General features: G+C 40.9%; 4 protein-coding genes across 11 annotated transcripts in view; 1 reads left to right on the top strand and 3 right to left on the bottom strand.

Annotated features, from left to right (window-relative positions):
- Positions 1 to 2,770, top strand: part of LOC105277583 (protein trachealess) — a 78,128-nt gene extending 75,358 nt beyond the window's left edge. For 5 of the 6 annotated variants that reach the window (XM_011336023.3, XM_011336024.3, XM_011336025.3 and 2 more), the window contains one exon: positions 56 to 1,365. In XM_011336023.3, the coding sequence (XP_011334325.1) occupies positions 56 to 1,365 (1,310 nt within the window). Of the gene's footprint in view, positions 1 to 55 lie in introns of all 6 variants that reach the window. The other variant, XM_026971378.1, reaches the window with a different exon arrangement.
- Positions 2,478 to 13,919, bottom strand: LOC105277584 (neurexin-4). Of its 2 annotated transcripts, none has more exons than XM_011336030.3 (11): positions 13,542 to 13,919; positions 12,823 to 12,918; positions 10,313 to 10,509; positions 8,175 to 8,316; positions 7,727 to 8,097; positions 7,301 to 7,639; positions 6,736 to 7,210; positions 6,325 to 6,654; positions 5,931 to 6,236; positions 5,166 to 5,792; positions 2,478 to 5,080 (listed from the first exon to the last, which is right to left on the bottom strand). In XM_011336030.3, exons 1-11 carry the CDS (start codon positions 13,603 to 13,605, stop codon positions 4,227 to 4,229), a joined length of 3,801 nt encoding a protein of 1,266 aa, XP_011334332.1. In that variant the 5' UTR covers positions 13,606 to 13,919; the 3' UTR covers positions 2,478 to 4,226. The 2 variants fall into 2 exon arrangements, with proteins under 2 accessions (XP_011334332.1, XP_011334331.1); XM_011336029.3 differs by lacking the exon at positions 10,313 to 10,509 and adding an exon at positions 9,558 to 9,754 and having other exon boundaries at positions 13,542 to 13,916.
- Positions 10,940 to 12,918, bottom strand: LOC109610852 (L-aminoadipate-semialdehyde dehydrogenase-phosphopantetheinyl transferase). The gene is made up of 2 exons (XM_020031084.2): positions 12,823 to 12,918; positions 10,940 to 12,066 (listed from the first exon to the last, which is right to left on the bottom strand). The coding sequence occupies exon 2, from the start codon at positions 11,907 to 11,909 to the stop codon at positions 11,040 to 11,042; it is 870 nt and encodes a 289-aa protein (XP_019886643.2). The 5' UTR covers positions 11,910 to 12,066; positions 12,823 to 12,918; the 3' UTR covers positions 10,940 to 11,039.
- Positions 13,837 to 16,655, bottom strand: LOC105277585. 2 transcript variants are annotated; one of them, XM_011336032.3, is made up of 4 exons: positions 16,323 to 16,655; positions 15,672 to 16,235; positions 15,108 to 15,359; positions 13,837 to 14,709 (listed from the first exon to the last, which is right to left on the bottom strand). In XM_011336032.3, the coding sequence occupies exons 2-4, from the start codon at positions 15,690 to 15,692 to the stop codon at positions 14,377 to 14,379; spliced, it is 606 nt and encodes a 201-aa protein (XP_011334334.1). In that variant the 5' UTR covers positions 15,693 to 16,235; positions 16,323 to 16,655; the 3' UTR covers positions 13,837 to 14,376. The 2 variants fall into 2 exon arrangements, with proteins under 2 accessions (XP_011334334.1, XP_011334333.1); XM_011336031.3 differs by having other exon boundaries at positions 15,108 to 16,235; positions 16,323 to 16,652.
- Positions 16,656 to 17,955: the final 1,300 nt, after the last annotated feature.

Genomic DNA, 17,955 nt, shown 5'->3' on the forward strand with positions numbered 1-17,955 from the left:
AAAACGTTCATCTTCTTCGTCTTGAAGCGATATGCGTTGCGACTTTTGATTTCAGAGGGCCGTAGTCGAGGCGGCCCTACAAATCAGCATCAGGAACAATCTCACCGGTCACCTGCCGAGGAACGCGAGGAAAGCCACGGCTCGGAGAGCGAGAAGCGAGGAAGCAGGCATCATGACAACATAGCTCAGCTGCAACAGGAGTCGCAAACCACCGTCGGGAATATCAGTACGCTCGTGGTGAGGCTGCGCGGACACAAGCGGAAAATCCACGACGATGACAGCAGTTCCAACGAGGAGGAGGACGAAGAGGAAGCAGCCCCGGTGAAGGAGCCGAGCGGCGAGAGGACTCGTGCTCTCAGCCCGAGCGCGACGTCCACGCACTCAATCCCAGCAACCGAGCAAGCCCTCTGCTCGACCAGCCCGAAATCTCGTCGCACTGAAAGCGGCAGGATAGACAATTCCGAGAGTACGGGCACCTCGGTGAAGGACCTCGAGCAGGCAATGTCGAAGCATCTGCCGGGCAGTTCGCTGAACAAGTCCAACTCGCCGGCGCTCCACCAACCAACGGACTTCAGCACAGACGCGTTGCTGAAGCAGCAACAGCAGAGGAGCACGATACAATGGATAGGTGCTCATCATCATCTCGGTCACCTCAGTCCGCAACAATCGACCGCTCCTCTACCCGCCTCCACTCTCTTGAGGCAGCTCTACGCCGCCAACAGAGAGAGTGTGATACGTGCCAATGTGCACGGGATCACGTCGAGCGGTGGTACACGCGCTCCTTCGTCGGCCGGTATTTATTATCCCGGCGAGAGCGCGCCCAATGGACCCCTGCCAACGCCGCCAGGCTCCGAAGGCTCCAGCACCTATGGCGAGCACCAATTCGTGCTCGCCGCGCACAATCAGAAGGGTTCCAACGGCACCAGCTGCGCGGACGCCTTCACCAGTCTGGTCTCGTCGTACACGACCGCCACCGCAGCCGGCTACTCGGTCGATTATCACTCGGCGATGACGCCGCCGTCGTCGGTTTCGCCCCGGGATAAACAGCAGCAACAGCAGCAGCAACAACAGCAACAGCAGCAGCTACACCCGGTGAACGTGATAAGCAGCTACGAGGGCTCGTCGGCCTACGCGGACCCCGTTCTCCGTCACCAGTACGAGCCGGCCCAGCCGTTACCCTTGAAACCCCAGGTGTACTCGGCCACCGTCCATCCGAGTGCGCTGGACGCCGCAGCGGCGTACGCTTCGGCGGGTCTGACGGAACAGCCGCAATTCTACCATCATCCGGCGGCCAGCGCCGGCTTCCACATCTATCATCCGAGCAACAAATCGACGACAAATGGCTGGTACACCTCGGCGTCCTAGTGGCCCACCCGTAGACCCTACCCGTACGCGGAACACGTGTACTTAAGCGACTGTAATTAAAGAGAAAGAACCCAAAGTCCTCTCCCCCCCTCGTGCATATCAGTGATACGCTATTTCGTCGATCGCGGTCTCGGCGAGCGATCCTCGTTGTCGGATCGGGGGAGGTTCCTTCCTCCTCCCCCTAGCCCCCGCCGGCCCTTTCGAGTCACCGGACTCGACGGCGCTGTGCATCAGAACGCGTCGACCGCGCTGTAACAATCGCTCTCTTCTCCATTATGTAGAACGATTTATTGTAATATAATGAATAAATTATTATATATGTTGACTTTTCGGAGATATCTGCGTAAGCATGGAGCCATGAAACTCATGCGTGTTCACCGTGCGTGTTCCAAGTGATTTGACGCGACGCTCAAGAGATGAAGTAATGTCTAGGATTCGCGATTTACTGTACATGTGATATATCGGCAAACGCGAGGGGATAACCGTCCTCGCACCGCGTTAGATGTAAATTCGAGCACGACTACCGCGGATCAGCGGCAATCAATTCCCGCTCGACAGATGCGGTATTTCGGATATTTTCTATCACAACAATATTTCGTTACGCGATCATTTTAATAAGGCGAACGGTATTCGCCCTGACGTTCGTTTAATTTAGCCGGGGGTAAATGCTGGTGAAACTGATATCTCGACACCAATTAGAGCGTGCTTTAAAAAAACGACACGATACACTTAAGAGAAATCGCTATCTCTACATTGATTCGCGTTTGACATTTGTTTTAGTCAATTCAATGTTGAATTTGTATTTGTTAGTTGAAACGTTCTATGTACGATCTGTTTCAAAATTTGTTATTGGAAAGCGCTTTTTCCTCTCTAGATCTCAATTTGCGATTGAGAAAGTAACGTGAGTCCTGGGTTTCTATCGTTATCGCATTTCATTCGCATTACTTTGACCGGATTCCGACTATTGTACGAGTTATGAAATCGTGAACGAGTCACGAGAGTGACTCGTATACATGAAAAGAAAAAAAGAAGATTGAAATATACGATATTTATACCGTTGCGTTTATGATGCTGCATGGAAACGGAACAATTCGCAACACGAATGATATTAAAAATAGTCACCTTTATTGAGAATACACACATTGTGGAGATTCTTTAATTATTAAGAACAAGAGATATTTGTATGTATATTTATAGACTGCTCTAGGCGATATTATCTTTTAAGTATCGGATAGACGAAAATGTAGATATCGCGCGCACACGCGAGCGGACACGTATCACACGGGCGAAAAAGTCAACATTGCTGGAGGTAGCGAATTCTTTTACGAAGATTATTGTATTTTACTGTTTAACATTTCGACCAGTTGTTTTTGACAAGTACACGTGTAAATACAGCTTACGTGCCTAAAAATTCTCACTCGCTCAGCATTATTTTACTCGATTTCTTTCATACATTTCATTCACATTCATTTTTCGCCGATTAGAAACGTAGAATTCCTCCACTCGTAATGAGTTTTTCCGATGCAATTGATGGTGCGCATTAATTCTAAAATCCTTTAATTACATTTTTGCGTGACTTGAATCATCTTGGATGCAACAGTTCCCGACAAGGCGAACCTACCAAGTGAACCGTAAGTGTTCGTTACACACGTAAATCGGTAAGTAATTGAAATCGGATATTTGTAGCTGGAGAGCATTCAAGCACCTAAATCGCCGATGATATTAATTTTTTGGAAAGTTTAATAGTTGGTAATCTCTTGATACTTAAATATCACGTGTTCAAAGATACTTAGGTAAAAAATACAAGAATAGAAGAACATAAATGATTTATTTCGTCCAATTTCATCTTCATAACTTCATGTAAAAAGAAGACGAGATTCCATTGAGATTATTATCGTTCATTGAGATTCTTATTCGTCATTATTATTCTCTTCAAGCTTGACTATTATGGCGATCTGTTCATACAGAAGCGTGAAACGCACCTTTATTGTTCTCGCGCCTACTCGACTATCGTTGTACAAGATATCGATTTAATAGCAAGAACTAACGAATGTGCTGTTCGTATAAAAATGTCTTATGTACACTTTCGTTATGTATTACATGTTTAGTATACAATTATTATCATTATTATTATCATTTTTGTTGTTACTGTTTATTATTATAATTATTCCTAACACTACGTTAATTATTAAATTACTATAATTTTGCAAATCTATATGAAAAAGTAAACATCTGTAAAATATAATCATAAACAAGAGAAAATAAAATTAATCTAAAAAAGGTATAAAACGCGCTTTGGACGGTAGACATTACAACTAATACTGTGAATTATCATTAAAAAAAAAGAACAGAGTGAAATGCAAGTAATAAATGTAAGTAATTTACCTGTAAAGACGACTTTGTACATAGAGAATCTATTTATTATGTTACATGAGGCTCTTTTATACCCGATAAAAAAATGTACAAATGTAGACTGAAATGCAATGTACATTCCAAAATTCTCATGATGATATTAAATCGTTAATAAGTATTTTCACTTTTTCCTCATTGGCACAACAAACATGATGTCGGAAAACTTGATCGTTCATTTATAATCGTACTCGAATAAAATTTATGAGATCCGTCAGCCGTATTATCATCAAAACAAAAAGAATGCATTGAAAAACAACACGAAATAGCAATCTCAGTGTAGCGTTCTCAACGCAAAATTATAATGTACGTGAGAACGTGATAGTTGAACAGAGCGAAAGAGATATAAACCTTATTGAAGACGTTTACATAGTACGCTAGATTAAGTTAAATTGCGTGTTCATTACACTCCTCTTCACATTTACATATTTAACGCGTCTCAAGAAACAGATTTAGATGAACCACTCTTTCTTTTTCTGGACCTGGTGGCCGGTGGCGGAGTTCACGACCGCAGAATCCGGGTCCAGCGCAATCTCCGCACCCTTGTCTTCTTGCGTCAGGTACTCGCCCTTATGTCTAGACATATATCTACCTATGAGAATCGCCATGATGACGAGCGCGATCAGAATAACCGCCAGTACGCTTCCCAGGATCGCCGTGTCGGTCTCGTTGTACGCGGCTTTCACTTTTTCCTCGTCCACTTGTGGCGGTGGTCGCGTCTCTATGACATCGGGCGGATGCGTGATCGGTTCGACGCCGCAGAAATCCTCGGTCAAAGGCGTACCGAGCGAGCGCACGTTGTCAGGTCCGTTCTCTTGGAACAGTAGCTTGAGCGGATATATGTCGTCGAATTCGACCCTGGATATGCAGCCCGCGAATCCCTCCGTCATAGATTCGTTCTTGCCGATGTACATGTACTGGATGTTATTGAATTGCGCGTCCGCGGAATTCTTGATGTTAAAGTTGAACTCGCGCGGCTCGTAATTGTCGACTTGCATGATTAGGGTAGCGCCCGAATTCTTCCTGCCGATCCTGATGTCGTGGTACTGTCCCAAACCGAAATGTTTGTAGGGGAATATGACTTCCTGCCGCTCGAAACCGAAGTCGAACACCACGCGCAAGTGCCCGCTGTTCGACACCATTATCGTCATGTATTCTCCCGAGATATTAGAGAAGAGACCAAGCAGGAATCCCTTTGGATTCGTCGTCGTGAAACCCACGCGTATCTTCTCGGCGATAGTGGAACGCCAGCTGCCCATAAAGTCATATTTTATCATCGAGCTGGGCCGCATGTTCACGCCAATCTCTGAAAGTGGCAAATACGCGATCGATCAGCAACTGCAACTGCAATTTGTGTGCTAACATTTTCATTTGAAGCGTCTTCGACTTACCGTCCGCGCAGATAGGTCCCTTGAACGCGGTCCATCGACAATCGCACCAGTAACCATCGTATCTCTCGTGGCACGTGCCATTATTGAGGCAAGGGCTGCTTTCGCATCTGCCGAAGCAATCTTCCGCAATGCCGTACAATCCACGGCGGGCGTAGCTACGCAAGTCTTGTAACTCGCCATTGAGAAGCAGGGCTCTTATGCAACCTACGAACCCGTCCCTGTAATCAGTCGTGGCGCCTATCACGAGATCTGAGGTGAGATGAAGCGCTCGTACGGGACCCGGAGGCTCCCGCACTTCGTTCTTCAGCGCTCCGTCGATGACGATCCGGGCCTCCTTGCGGTTCCTCTCCACCGACACCGAGTGCCACCGATTATCGGCCAGATTGTAAGATGTCTGCACGCTCACGGTGAGCGGCCCACCGCCGGCCACATACTGGAAGTGTATCTGATTTCCGTTATTTATGGAGACCTTGATGTAATCGGTAGGTCCCTTGCTATGGATTATCACGGCGTCTTCGATCGTAGTTCTGAATTCGAAATAAATATCCCCGCTATGGCCGATATCGAACGTCGGCAGATTAATGGTAGCGTCCACAATACGGAATGTGACTACGTTCTTGAATAAATCTGTAACGAGATAATCGAGTGAAAATCGTAACGAATTTTTTCTGGTACGTGACTGAAGAAAGTTAACTTGATAATACGTTTTAATCATTCACTCACTCCGTACACGTGAAACTGAGGTAGAACGATCAATAAACTCACCATCGCCCTCGCAAATGAGCGGACCTAGCGTATAACGACCCTCCTTTTCGTCGAGCGGTGTACCCGTGTCACCGAAACGTAACTGCTTCACGGGCAGATATTCCTTCTCCGTAATATCGCCACCATCTTCTAACCATCCCTCTAAACCAGCGTCGCAGTTGCACCACTTGGTAGGATCCGCACAGTTTCCAAGAATACCGCATTCGCACTTTCGCGATCCGGGCAGTGCACCGCCCCAGTAATCCATCTTCTGGTTATTTCGACTGACCCACCAGGAATTCGGTCTAAAATAATCACCCTGAGGAACTGAAAGCAGAATGCAAAGGTTGATACAAGATAGAGAAGAAAAATAGGATGTGAATGATCTAAAAATAAAAGTTACGACACAAATTACCTGGAGAGTTAAATAACTTGGAATGTTTGCACGCGTAGTTTATTCTTTGTCTGCAGCTTATAGACCGGTTTAACAGAGCTTCTATTTGATCGAGATCGGCGTCATAATTAATGTCCTGTATAAAGCTGCCGGCTTCCTCGAATCCGTCGACGGGTGTGACGTGCTCGTTACTATGGCGTAAAACCGTCATTACGCGGCCGTCGGCGAAGAACTCGCAAGTGACGGGGAACGGCTTCAAAGGTCCGCTTCCGTCGACGTCGATTTTAATTTCCGCTCGCTGATTTACGGAATTCATATTTTTGTATGCCTCGCACGAGAGTGGATTTAACGCTGCGTGAAGTAATGTCGTCTTTAGTACAGAGATTTCCTGCATTTCATATCTTGCATCACAAGACTACATAAAGTACTTACAGGTATGACAAACGGCGCCAGCGTATCCGGTATTGGCACAATCGCAGGAAAATTCATCAGAATTTTGACGGCAGACACCGCAGTGCTTGCAAGGATTCGGATTGCAGCGGTCTATCATTTGACAGGTGTCAAAGACGACTTCGTTTTTGCAGCAATACTCCTCTTCCTTCCAATCGGTCGGTAATTTGTAATTCCCGTCGATACTTATCATTCTCATGCAGCCGACGAAACCGTAATTGCTTCCCACTCCGATCACACCGCCAACCAGATAAAACGAGCCGGTCATCATCTCGAGAAGGCGCTCCGTTTTCATCGGTCTGCCGTCCACATTCAAGATAAGAGAATTCTTGGCGATCGTCAAAATCACTTGATGCCACTTCCCGTCATTGAATTTCTCGTAGAAGTTGTCCAACGTTGCAAACGGATTGTCCTTCGTTTGTATGTCGACTTTTAATTTACCTTCTTCCAGGTATAACTGCGCATGAAAGATAAATAGGTGTAATCGTTATACTAATTAAGAAAGTTAGAAGAACCGTGTCTCCAGTGACAAAACAATGAAAACAACCTTCACGTAGCCTGGGGTCGTAAACTGATGAAAAAGAATTATTCCTCGCTCCTCGTAAGTTCGAAATGCGAGGGAGACGTTCATGGAAGGTACACCCTCGTAACCCTTCAATCTAGCATAAGATCCGGGTGTTAAAAACGTGACCGGTATCACCGGAGGTTCCGGACAGGTGTAGATCGTATTGATCTTGTAATATCTCAAGTTCTCCCCTATAATTTCCGTCTCCTTCAGCTCATGAATTATATTTGTTGCGTTTAGATAAAAATTTTCTATGCAACCGGTGAAGTTCTGGCTCACTACCAAACCGTCTTGCTTGTTGGGCACGCCACCAATATAAAGCTGAAAACGGCAAGTTTGAATGAATCCAGACATGTATTTATTTAGATATTAATTAAAAGTTTCATTTCCGTTTCAAGAATCACTCACTTCTCGATTTAAGTCCAGTCGATGAAACTGTCCTTTTATTCTACCCTTAATCAACACTCTATCGACAGAGAATGAAATATTTTTCCTATTGCGGGAAATTAAGACATCGTGCCACATATTGTCGTCCAGAAGACTGCCCACGGACAGACTCGTCATAATACCAGATCCGAGGTCAATGTTAAGCAACATTCTGTTGTCGCGCAATTGCAAGGCTATATAATCCCCTTGTGTACCACGAGAATACATCAATACACCATCGGCGTTATTAGTTTTAAATCGGAAACGTAAAAAGTGTCTATCAGTTTCGATGGGTTCTCTGAGTAGATCCAGGCGTACGAGAGACGATCCGTTGAAAGAAACAACGTCAGACACTGTAATGAAACAACGGATTTATCATCTTGTATATCGTACAATTTTAAGAAACGAAATTGTATCGTAATTATTTTACCATAATCGCATCCGTAAAGCTCAATCCGCAGCGATATCCTGTCTCGCCATCGCGTAGGATTTATTCTTATCCATTGCGCGATTATTGGCACTTCGAACTTGTTAAGCTTTATGCTGTCTCCGTTTACATTACCTTTAAACATCTATAGAGGAAAAAAACGGAAAATGATTTTATACTGCTGCTGCTACTGTTGATTTAATATTCCGGTTTGCTACCTTGATGTTAGTCAATATTTAATGCCTCAAAAAAAAGTGCAGAATATAATTAATTTGTGTGCATGCTAGAAATTGAAATCTTGACAAACAGCTCGCGAATAAAATAGTTAATCAATTCTACATGTTATTTAGAAACATTAATATAAAGATTTTGTTAGAACTTTAATGTAATTGCATAATTTCATGTTATATGCCCTCACTGACCAGACAGACCATTCAAATCCACAAATTTGCAACAATTATTGCCCAATCACTATTAATCGCAGAAATATGCATGTTAGTGTCGCTAGACTGTTAATAATGAAAGAGCCACTGTAAAGAGTAGATAAGTAATAATCTTAATAAATAAAAGAATTGTACATACAGTGTCACTATAATAGATAAAATATTCAAAACGTTGATCTCTTTAAATAAATTGTATAAATTATATTCTTGCATCATTTTTATATTATAAAGTCCATGCATAGACACAGTCCCTGCGTGATGTAAATAAAAAAAAATCATCTGTTAATTGGGTCTACAATATCCGAAAATTGTTTTTATTTTCTGTCATCATTCTGTCTCATTCAAATAACCAGTCATTTACCAACTCAATAACTATATCTCAATAATCGAGCTATATTTATACATTTTATACTAATATCTGGACTTTACAATTTGTAAGATTACCATAATGACATTGTAACTATGTCCTTTAAATTCTCAAACCCCAATAGCGAAAAGCAGTTATTAGAACAGAAGATTCCAAACAGTAACTTTCGGAACGTGTGAAAAGTTCGTGTAGCAAAATATCTCGTTAATGGAATTTCTAACAGTCAAAACAACTCCCTACAAAACAGCTAAGATACTTTGTAGTAGATGTATGGTCATCGTATAAAAACCGAAAAGAGATTGCCGATCACATATACTGCACATTCGTTCATAAATCATAATACGCTTTTCCAGAAAGATTCCCAGGTAGTATGCAAAACGAAAAGAAAGCTTTATAATTCGATCTAATAGTATTATAACGAAAAGTATAGGTTTCAAGTATCTCTACGAATATTAATGTTACATCTAATATTACATAAAATGTTTAAATAATCATAATTCATCGAATGTTTAAGTTATACTTTTACATAAATGAGTAGAGCAAATAGTTTTAGACTCTATCCTTGAAATTTAATACCTCATCTACACCATCCTGGCTTTCATAACTTGCCCAAGCTTGACCATCATCGGAATATTGGACAATATATTCTGTCACGTATTCATTAGTATGAGCCCGCCCTCGCGTAGCAATGCTGCGTATCTCATATCTGTCCCCCAGCTCCATAGTAAGATGTTGATCGTAACTGCTAAGTTCTGGTGACCACGTGGAATCTCCTGTGGAAAGCCCAGCTCCATGTCCATGTGTAAGAGAAGAAAGGTGGAAGCGAAGCAAGCAAATGGATATAGGAAAAATGGAACGATTGAAGGATCATAAATTCTTAGTTTCTCTCGTGTAGTTATTCGATTATATGTGATTAATTCTAAATCATTTTTACACTCAACTATTTGCATAAGCTTTGTTTCCTTGTGATGTCTTGTTTTACATTCTAACAAAAAACGAGTAAAACACACAAGAGAATGAGTGTTGAATTAATTGTGAGGAAATAACTGGTGCGAAGTATTATTCAGGTATACGTCTATATAAAGACAATCAAGATACTTACCAGTAACAAACCATCCGACAATATTGATAATTGGTTATTTGTAATACAAAGTTTAGATGCGACACTTAACAATTGCTCTATGTATTCATAGATTAGTACCCTTTTTGTATAAGCACGGGCGAGCTTTATGTTATTAGCAAACTTATCGACTAATTACAACATGCACACCATCGCATTAAAAGCAAAATGTAGAGAAGAGAATCGAAAACGAGAGCGAGAACGAACTTACCTTTGCGTTGCCATCTTCTTCCTTGAAATCAACGTAGTCAAGGCCATTGGTACCATAGCTAATACGATACTCCATAACATATTCGTTCTGCAGCGATCGTCCTTGAGTCGCCACATGCGTGATGTTCATTATTTGGCCCAAGTCGATTATTAAATACTGACCAAAATCAGAGCTGCTAGCCGTCCATGCGTTTCCGCCTACACCACAACATTTATGCATGCATGCAACTCAAAGTAAATTTAGAAAAGTGCTTACAAATAAAGGGGCGCAATATAGCAAGTAATCAGGATTAATTCTAACTTAATGCTTTGCTTTTATATTCAGAAGCTAATTTATACGAGTATGGCATTAAACGTATGTATATTGCAAAATTAGATTTTTTAAACTAACGCTGAGATTCTTTCACAGACTCGTCAGAAATTACATTAGAGTTCTGAAGAAAAATATATTGTTTGTTTTACATAAAATGACGTAATATTTTATAAGTATGGAGAATTATTATAATTTGTAAAAAGGAAAGTAAAAAGATTTAGTACCATTTAATAGTTTATTATTTTGTAATTTTAATAATACATAATATGAAATGTTTATCTTTTATTATTTATTATATATATATTATTATATATGAAAAATTTAATTTGCAATAAATTTTAATGTATTAAAAAATATAACAGTATTTAACTGCATCTATATATAGTTATGTAAAACTATCATCAAATCATATAAATCACATAAATCTTGGCTTTTCAGATTTGGCGAAATATTGAGCCGTATATTGCGAATCTATTGGAAAAAGTGGAACTGCGTGCGTCATAAGCTTGTCGTAATCCAACGTCTCAAACATCACATTCCGTGATGATGATCGATTTTCGTTTTCTCGCGATATCGCTACGGCGACGCAATGCTGCGAATCGAGTAAAGTTTCCTCAAACAACCAATCCTGTTGGATTGCGTCGGTATACAAGTCTGTGTCGGTTGTGATCAAACCTTCGCGTAACGATGAATTCGTTCGAAAATCTATCTTTCTTAGATCGACAGTAATCCCTACTCCCAATGCCTTAACATAGCTTTCCTTTAACGCCCAATGTCTGTAGAACATAGATAACTGTTCTGCTTCAGGTTTTCCTGAAGAACCTTTAATCTCCCTCCACTCGGCAGCTGAGAAGTTTCTGTCCATTAAACGGAAATATTCGGGGATATTTTTGTTCCCAGTATGTTCTAACGTCATGATATCTACACCTAATTTTACATGTATAGTCTCGCCAGCTAAAACCGCGTAGGAACCATGATGAGATACATTAAAACTCACAGCAATAGAATTATCTTTCAACACAGGCCTGTTGTGTTCGTTTCTGAGAAAAATGATTTTGTCATATGGGAGACCCCCATAATCACTGACAAATTTTCTCATTAACAATCTACCTGCAAGGGAAGCTCTAACGTCTTTACGAAATACAAATCTTCCTAATCTAGCTTTCTCATCACTTTGTATGCAAGAAATTGCGTGCTCAAACTCGCGCTCGCTTGGGTTCCACTCTTTCCAATTGAATGCCCAACGAACAGCTGACGACATTTTAAAAATATTACTCCTAAACATAAGCGATAAAACCTAATCGAATTCGATCACAATTCAAATTCAATTCTTGATTGCAATTACGATAGGAATATTTATTATATCGCATCTGATTATAAAAGCAATGCCTTTTAAGACATCCCGTTCTGAGATACTCTTCAGGATTCTTGTTAGGATCCACCTAAAGCAGATATAAATTTATTACATTGCGTTCTTTACTTCTTCCGAGAGACCAGTATTTACAGAATGTCCCGTAACTGATGTACAACATGAAAGAATGAAAAAATAAATCGAAAATATATCGAGAATAAAATTTTTTCATACAAGGCTTCGTTGTTACGAAACACTCTGTACAAGATAAGCACATTGTTTAATCGTATAATAAAGACGAAACATATCTAAGATGATAGGATGATGTGTCATGAGCGCATGTATGGGCTCACACAGTTCTCTCTTAATTGAATCTAATTGTCATAGTGGTCAATGCCCGCTGACGTTAATTAAATTCCTTAACTCTTACGGAATTTATCGGAAAATATTACGTATTGTTGATAGAATCATTTGTAACTATTATCAATGCAAAAGAAAGCAAATACAAGTGCACAATATAAGGTTTGTTCTTTTTGCTGGACTGCATTAGAATGAAATCAATGTATAATTGAGCACTGGAGGGAGAAAGATGAAAAATTCCAATGCAATTCACTGTAGGTAAAAAGAAGAAACCTCTATAGACAACAACAATATAGATTTTGTAGAAATAGAGAGCAAGCAACAAACTACTACTAATATAACAGCTATATGTTGTATATATTATATATATATATATATGTATATGTATATGGAGGAGATAATTGTATAATAATTCATATCTTACACTCTGACATACGAGAAATAAAACGCGTGTAAAAATTAAAATATTCTAACATTTTGTTCTTACCACTTAGCCTAGCATTGTTCGGGCCTCGTTCGGGTAAGGAAGTAGTTGCTGTTAGTTGAGCTCGATCCAAAAGCGGAATGTTACATTCATCATCATCTAAGACATAGTCATAATTTTAATATTTGCAAACTTTGGCGCATCTCTTTTTTTATAAAAACATTGATAAAATATTTTCTTAGTAATATGTGAAAATTAGTAAAATATTCTTTCAGTAATGTGTGTGTGTGTGTGTGTGTGTATCATCAAAGATTGGAAAATTTTACTTGATGAATATAATAAAGTGATATCACAGTACGAAATGTTATTTAAATATAGTCATTATAAATAACTTAAAACTATGTACAAAATAAAATAACCTCAAAACTGGAGTTTGTGGTAAACAAAGTATATTATTTTATGTGTCAAACATACAATGTACTATTTTGCTCCTATTTAGTGTCAAACATATTAATACACACACGTACATATAATTCTATCAAGCTTCCAAGAGGCTATGTTAACAACGATAAACGCATCAACACGAACCAGATCCGTGTAATTACAAAACGTTTCGCGCAAGACAAAATAACGAAATTTCTGTAAAACATTTTGCGTGCGCTTAACATAACGCACCTTTCGTCGCGCATTGAAAGTACGTGCGTACTCGTGCACGCCATGTTATTTCGAGATGGGCTGGGTCGTGTCAGGAAGTCGCTTCGTACCATAGTCGCTATACTTACAAGCATACGCGGACGAGCTCGCCACTACGGCGAATGCGTACACGAGACACCTGAGAGCGATCATCGTACCATCGCCTTGCGCCAAACAAGCGTTTCTGGCCCTCACAAGGCCGTTTGATCGCGCCGCTTGCAACCAACAAATTCGGCGAGCCGAGATGCCACTCGTGCCAGAACCAGTACACTTTATCCAACCTCGCTCAACCGAAACTAGCGCCGATTACTTTTGCGTGCACTGCTCGCGACCACCGTACGCATCCTACATGAAATCTTCCAGTATTCGTATTTTTTTTTTTTCCAAGGAATTTCGCTATTTTGACTCGTTCCGGTGCTCACAGCGCGAGGATGTGCGACCGTGCGCGCCACGCTACTAACACACGCCAATGACGCGAATCAGCGCGGATGACGTGATCGGATAAATGCCGCGCCTCATGTCGGAGCTTTCCGATGTAACGAATTACCTGTTCGACGCCGCCTGCGTTCGCTCGAGTCAAGAACTGTCGTAAATGACGCATGCCAGGTGTCACTTGTGTCTTCCGTCTCCGGAATCCCGTGTGCGCGAGATCCGCGATTTGCCACCGTCGGTAAAAAAGGAATCTCCATTCGCATTTTCTAAATCATTTAATCAATCGCTTGTCAAAAATTGCTTTATTACTTAAACGATTGCAAAATTGTGACTAAGTTGTTGAGTCTCGGTTCGTTCGTTATTGTACATCTGTACAATATTTACAGTACAAGAGTTAAGGTAGTAATTTCGCAATATAAGTATTTTGCTCAATTCACCGGCGCTAATAATCGTGTCCGTGCCTTTTACAAAAAGTAATCTGGTCCATATTTATCAACTGCTTTCCACGCATCTTAGGGGTGCGGAAGCAGAAGCGGAGACGAGAGTAGTAGCAGTAGGAGCGGAATCGGAAATCGCGTCGTCCTTCTTCGTGAGCGCGGATGACGACGTGTTGGATACGCTTGAGGCTTCTTGAGCGGTTTGCTCCTGCACACTTATGTTGATCACGGTCGAATACGGCGGTGGTTCTTCAAATTTGTCTTCTCCGGATCGATCGATCTGCAATGATGCTGGAGGAGGCGTCGACGTCGGCTGCGCGGACATTACAGATGCGTAAGATGGTGGTAAGTCTACAGTCAACTGAGTTGCGTATGCCGATCTCTCCATCTGTAAAACGTATTAAATATGTAAGATACATACATGAATTAATCGAAATTTTATACATTTGTCGAATGCGATTCTTCGCAATATCATCTTAAAACACAAAAGATATATACGAAATGATCCGTAAATCAAGATTCATTTTTATTTAAGAAATCTGTCGGTCAACTGCTCCGATCATATGACATTTTGTCAAATAGCAGCTTCAAGACCGCAAAAATCAGATTTAAATATTAAAATTTCTATTCTTAAATTCAAAGTGAAATCTAGTTTTAATGATAAATTTAAATAGAATTTCGAATTTTAATTTAAACTTGAAATAATTATCAGGAATTAACAAAAGCGTAGAAAAGCCGGATTAACTCGCACACATCACCAATTAAGATAAATACAACGCGTAATACCTCTCGGCGGTTATTGCGCTCCGCTATGCCGGAAATCGTGCGTATTGCCCTCCTCTGCTCCTCGATCAACATTCTCGCGTGAGCTCTCTTCACGTAATAAGCGGTGTACCCGCAAACGAACAAGAACAGCATCGTCAGTATCGCCAATACGATCCACATATATTCCCATCGCAATAAAATCGAAGCTACCATCGCCGTCGCCACCCACGCAACCAGGAGGGTAGCGAGCGTACGGCCGGAGCAATCCGCATCCTGAACAGGTTGTATTATAGACATACTTTTCAAGAGGTCAGTCCACTTCCACGTCCAAGATGAATCGCGTATATTTCAAGTACTTATTTTTCTTTTTCCCTGTATTGTACCGCGATACTCTGTATTTTCGTGAGAGACACCCGACAACTTCTGATTTAGCACTGACACCCGATTATCGTCATTCAATCGATTCGCACGATTAGCACAAATAAGTGACGATCACCGACTTTGCGACCGCGGGACTCGGACTCATCGCAATCACCGAAAATTACCGTTTCGCTATGGGTTATTAACGGCGCGCGCAATACGTACCAACAAAATCAGAAAAAACATCCTGAACGTGACAATGAATTTATGAAAAATCCCTCTCCGCAGCCGACTAATCGTCGTTATTTATCTATCGGCTTATCGGCAGCAGTATATTTACGCTTATCTATGATCACATGCGATCGAGCAGATACACGGTGGAATTGTGCGGCTGTTCGTATTTCGCTCGTATCTTCCTTTGCGCCAGTACGGCTCCGCGCAATACGATTCAGCTATCGGTGCGGTTAATCGAGTGATCCGATAAAATCCTCCAGAACCGGGGTTTCTCGGTTCGCAAACCCGCAGAGTTTACATCGTTGCTCTGGTTTTAGCCAGCGTTTTTCGCCGTTGCGTAATTAATGGAACGTATTCCAGCGCATGCAAACGAAATTTACATCGTCTATCCGTTCAAGGTGATTAAGCAGGTGTAGCAACGAGGTAACAACAAGAGACTAAAGATGAATTTTGAATCGTCAAAGTCATGCAGCTTGCGCAAGCACGATATTTTTAACAATCTGCATGCATCTGATCGGGCAAGGCACTCGATCGGCAAAACCTATTACTGGCATGCTGAAAGATAACAACGAATTAGAATATATGAATCGGATTAATCATGCGAAATGCGACGCGATCAGCTTTTTCATTATTAGTTCTTACTAGGATGAAATTAGCGTGCAGGAGGAGTATTTGTTCCGTGTCTTTTGTACGTGTATCGATCTTCACGATGCTTACGGAGTCGCGGATGCCACTTTTGATGCGATCCAATCATCACTTGACTTGAAAGCGCACACACACCACATTGAGGGATCTCGGCATTCGTTTCTGGCAGAATTGCATATATATCCGGGAATTATTTAGATTGTAGGTCCTTGGTTGTTGATTGCACTCAACGTCAGTTGCAAAAACCGAGAAAAACGATATGGCTTCCACCTTTACGACGAGACGACGAGGCTTTACGACTATGCGATAAACGAACAACGTCCCCCACTGCCGCTCAATGTACTTATCAACTGCCAATGACACACATTGTTTCAGAGGCAGATAACGATGATTGCGCGTCTAATTAAACTAAGGTGAGAGAAAACCTTTTCCCGGTAAAATGTGCAAAATTTATCGTATTACGCAATATATACAGGGTGTCCCAGGTTTTAACCGACAAACTGCGGGAGCATATTCTACTAGTGGAAATAAGAAAAAATTCTTATATCGAGTTTGCTTAGAAATGCTTTATTACAAAGTTATAAACCAATATTGAAAAGAAATATCAGATAAGTAACAACGGAACATAGTGTAGAATTTGGAAGGTCGAAGATGTTTATGTTACGTGTATTCACATGTATTCATGTTCACTATGTTGAAACGATTCAGTATGATTGTTACTTTCACAAGAGTAGCTGTTAGATTTCAATCGTCGTGTCAACTAGCAATTACTATCAGAATGCCAAAAGTGTTTTCAAATGAGGAATACACCGATATTCATTTCGTGTACGGATTCTGTGACGGAAATGCACGAGCTGCCGTACGAGAGTATCAACGTAGATTTCCTAACAGGAGAGTACCAGATAGATTTAAAGCAACGAATTACTAATTCAGTTACTGAGATGCAACAAAATTTTCAGGAATGTCGTACTGTAACAAATTCTGTACTACGTCGATGTCTAGCTTGTATCGATGTGCAAGGACAACATTTTGAAATGCGTCACTAAATCATTGCGTAGATAATTTTTATTTTTGCGAAAAAATCCGTTGTTACTTATCTCATATTTCTTTTCAATATTGGTTTATAACTTTGTAATAAAGCATTTCTAAGCAAACTCGATATAAGAATTTTTTCTTATTTCCACTAGTAGAATATGCTCCCGCAGTTTGTCGGTTAAAACCCGGGACACCCTGTATATATATATATATATATATATATATATATATATATAAAAGAATTATAAGCACTGCCGTATGCCTTATTATTGATGAAGGTGTGTACAGCTTATAAATGTAACAAGTAGCAAATTATATCAATAATGATAATACCTGTCTATGTGATGTATATATGGTGATTTAATTGCGACGCGCTCACGTATCATCACGTAAATCGGTGTTTCGTCGGAGATTGTATCGATGTTAATGTAACAGCACAGGTACAACGTAATGAAATGCATGAAATTCTTCGGGTACTATTATTATAGTTATAATATGTTGCGCGATATCAGCATAACATAGCATCCTTATCTTACATTCGTATGTACTGTAATGCCCAAACAGTAAACTTGTGTGGAGTTGTCTGCAAAAACAA

Source organism: Ooceraea biroi, chromosome 7 (assembly GCF_003672135.1).
Source record: "Ooceraea biroi isolate clonal line C1 chromosome 7, Obir_v5.4, whole genome shotgun sequence".
Classification (NCBI taxonomy): domain Eukaryota; kingdom Metazoa; phylum Arthropoda; class Insecta; order Hymenoptera; family Formicidae; genus Ooceraea; species Ooceraea biroi.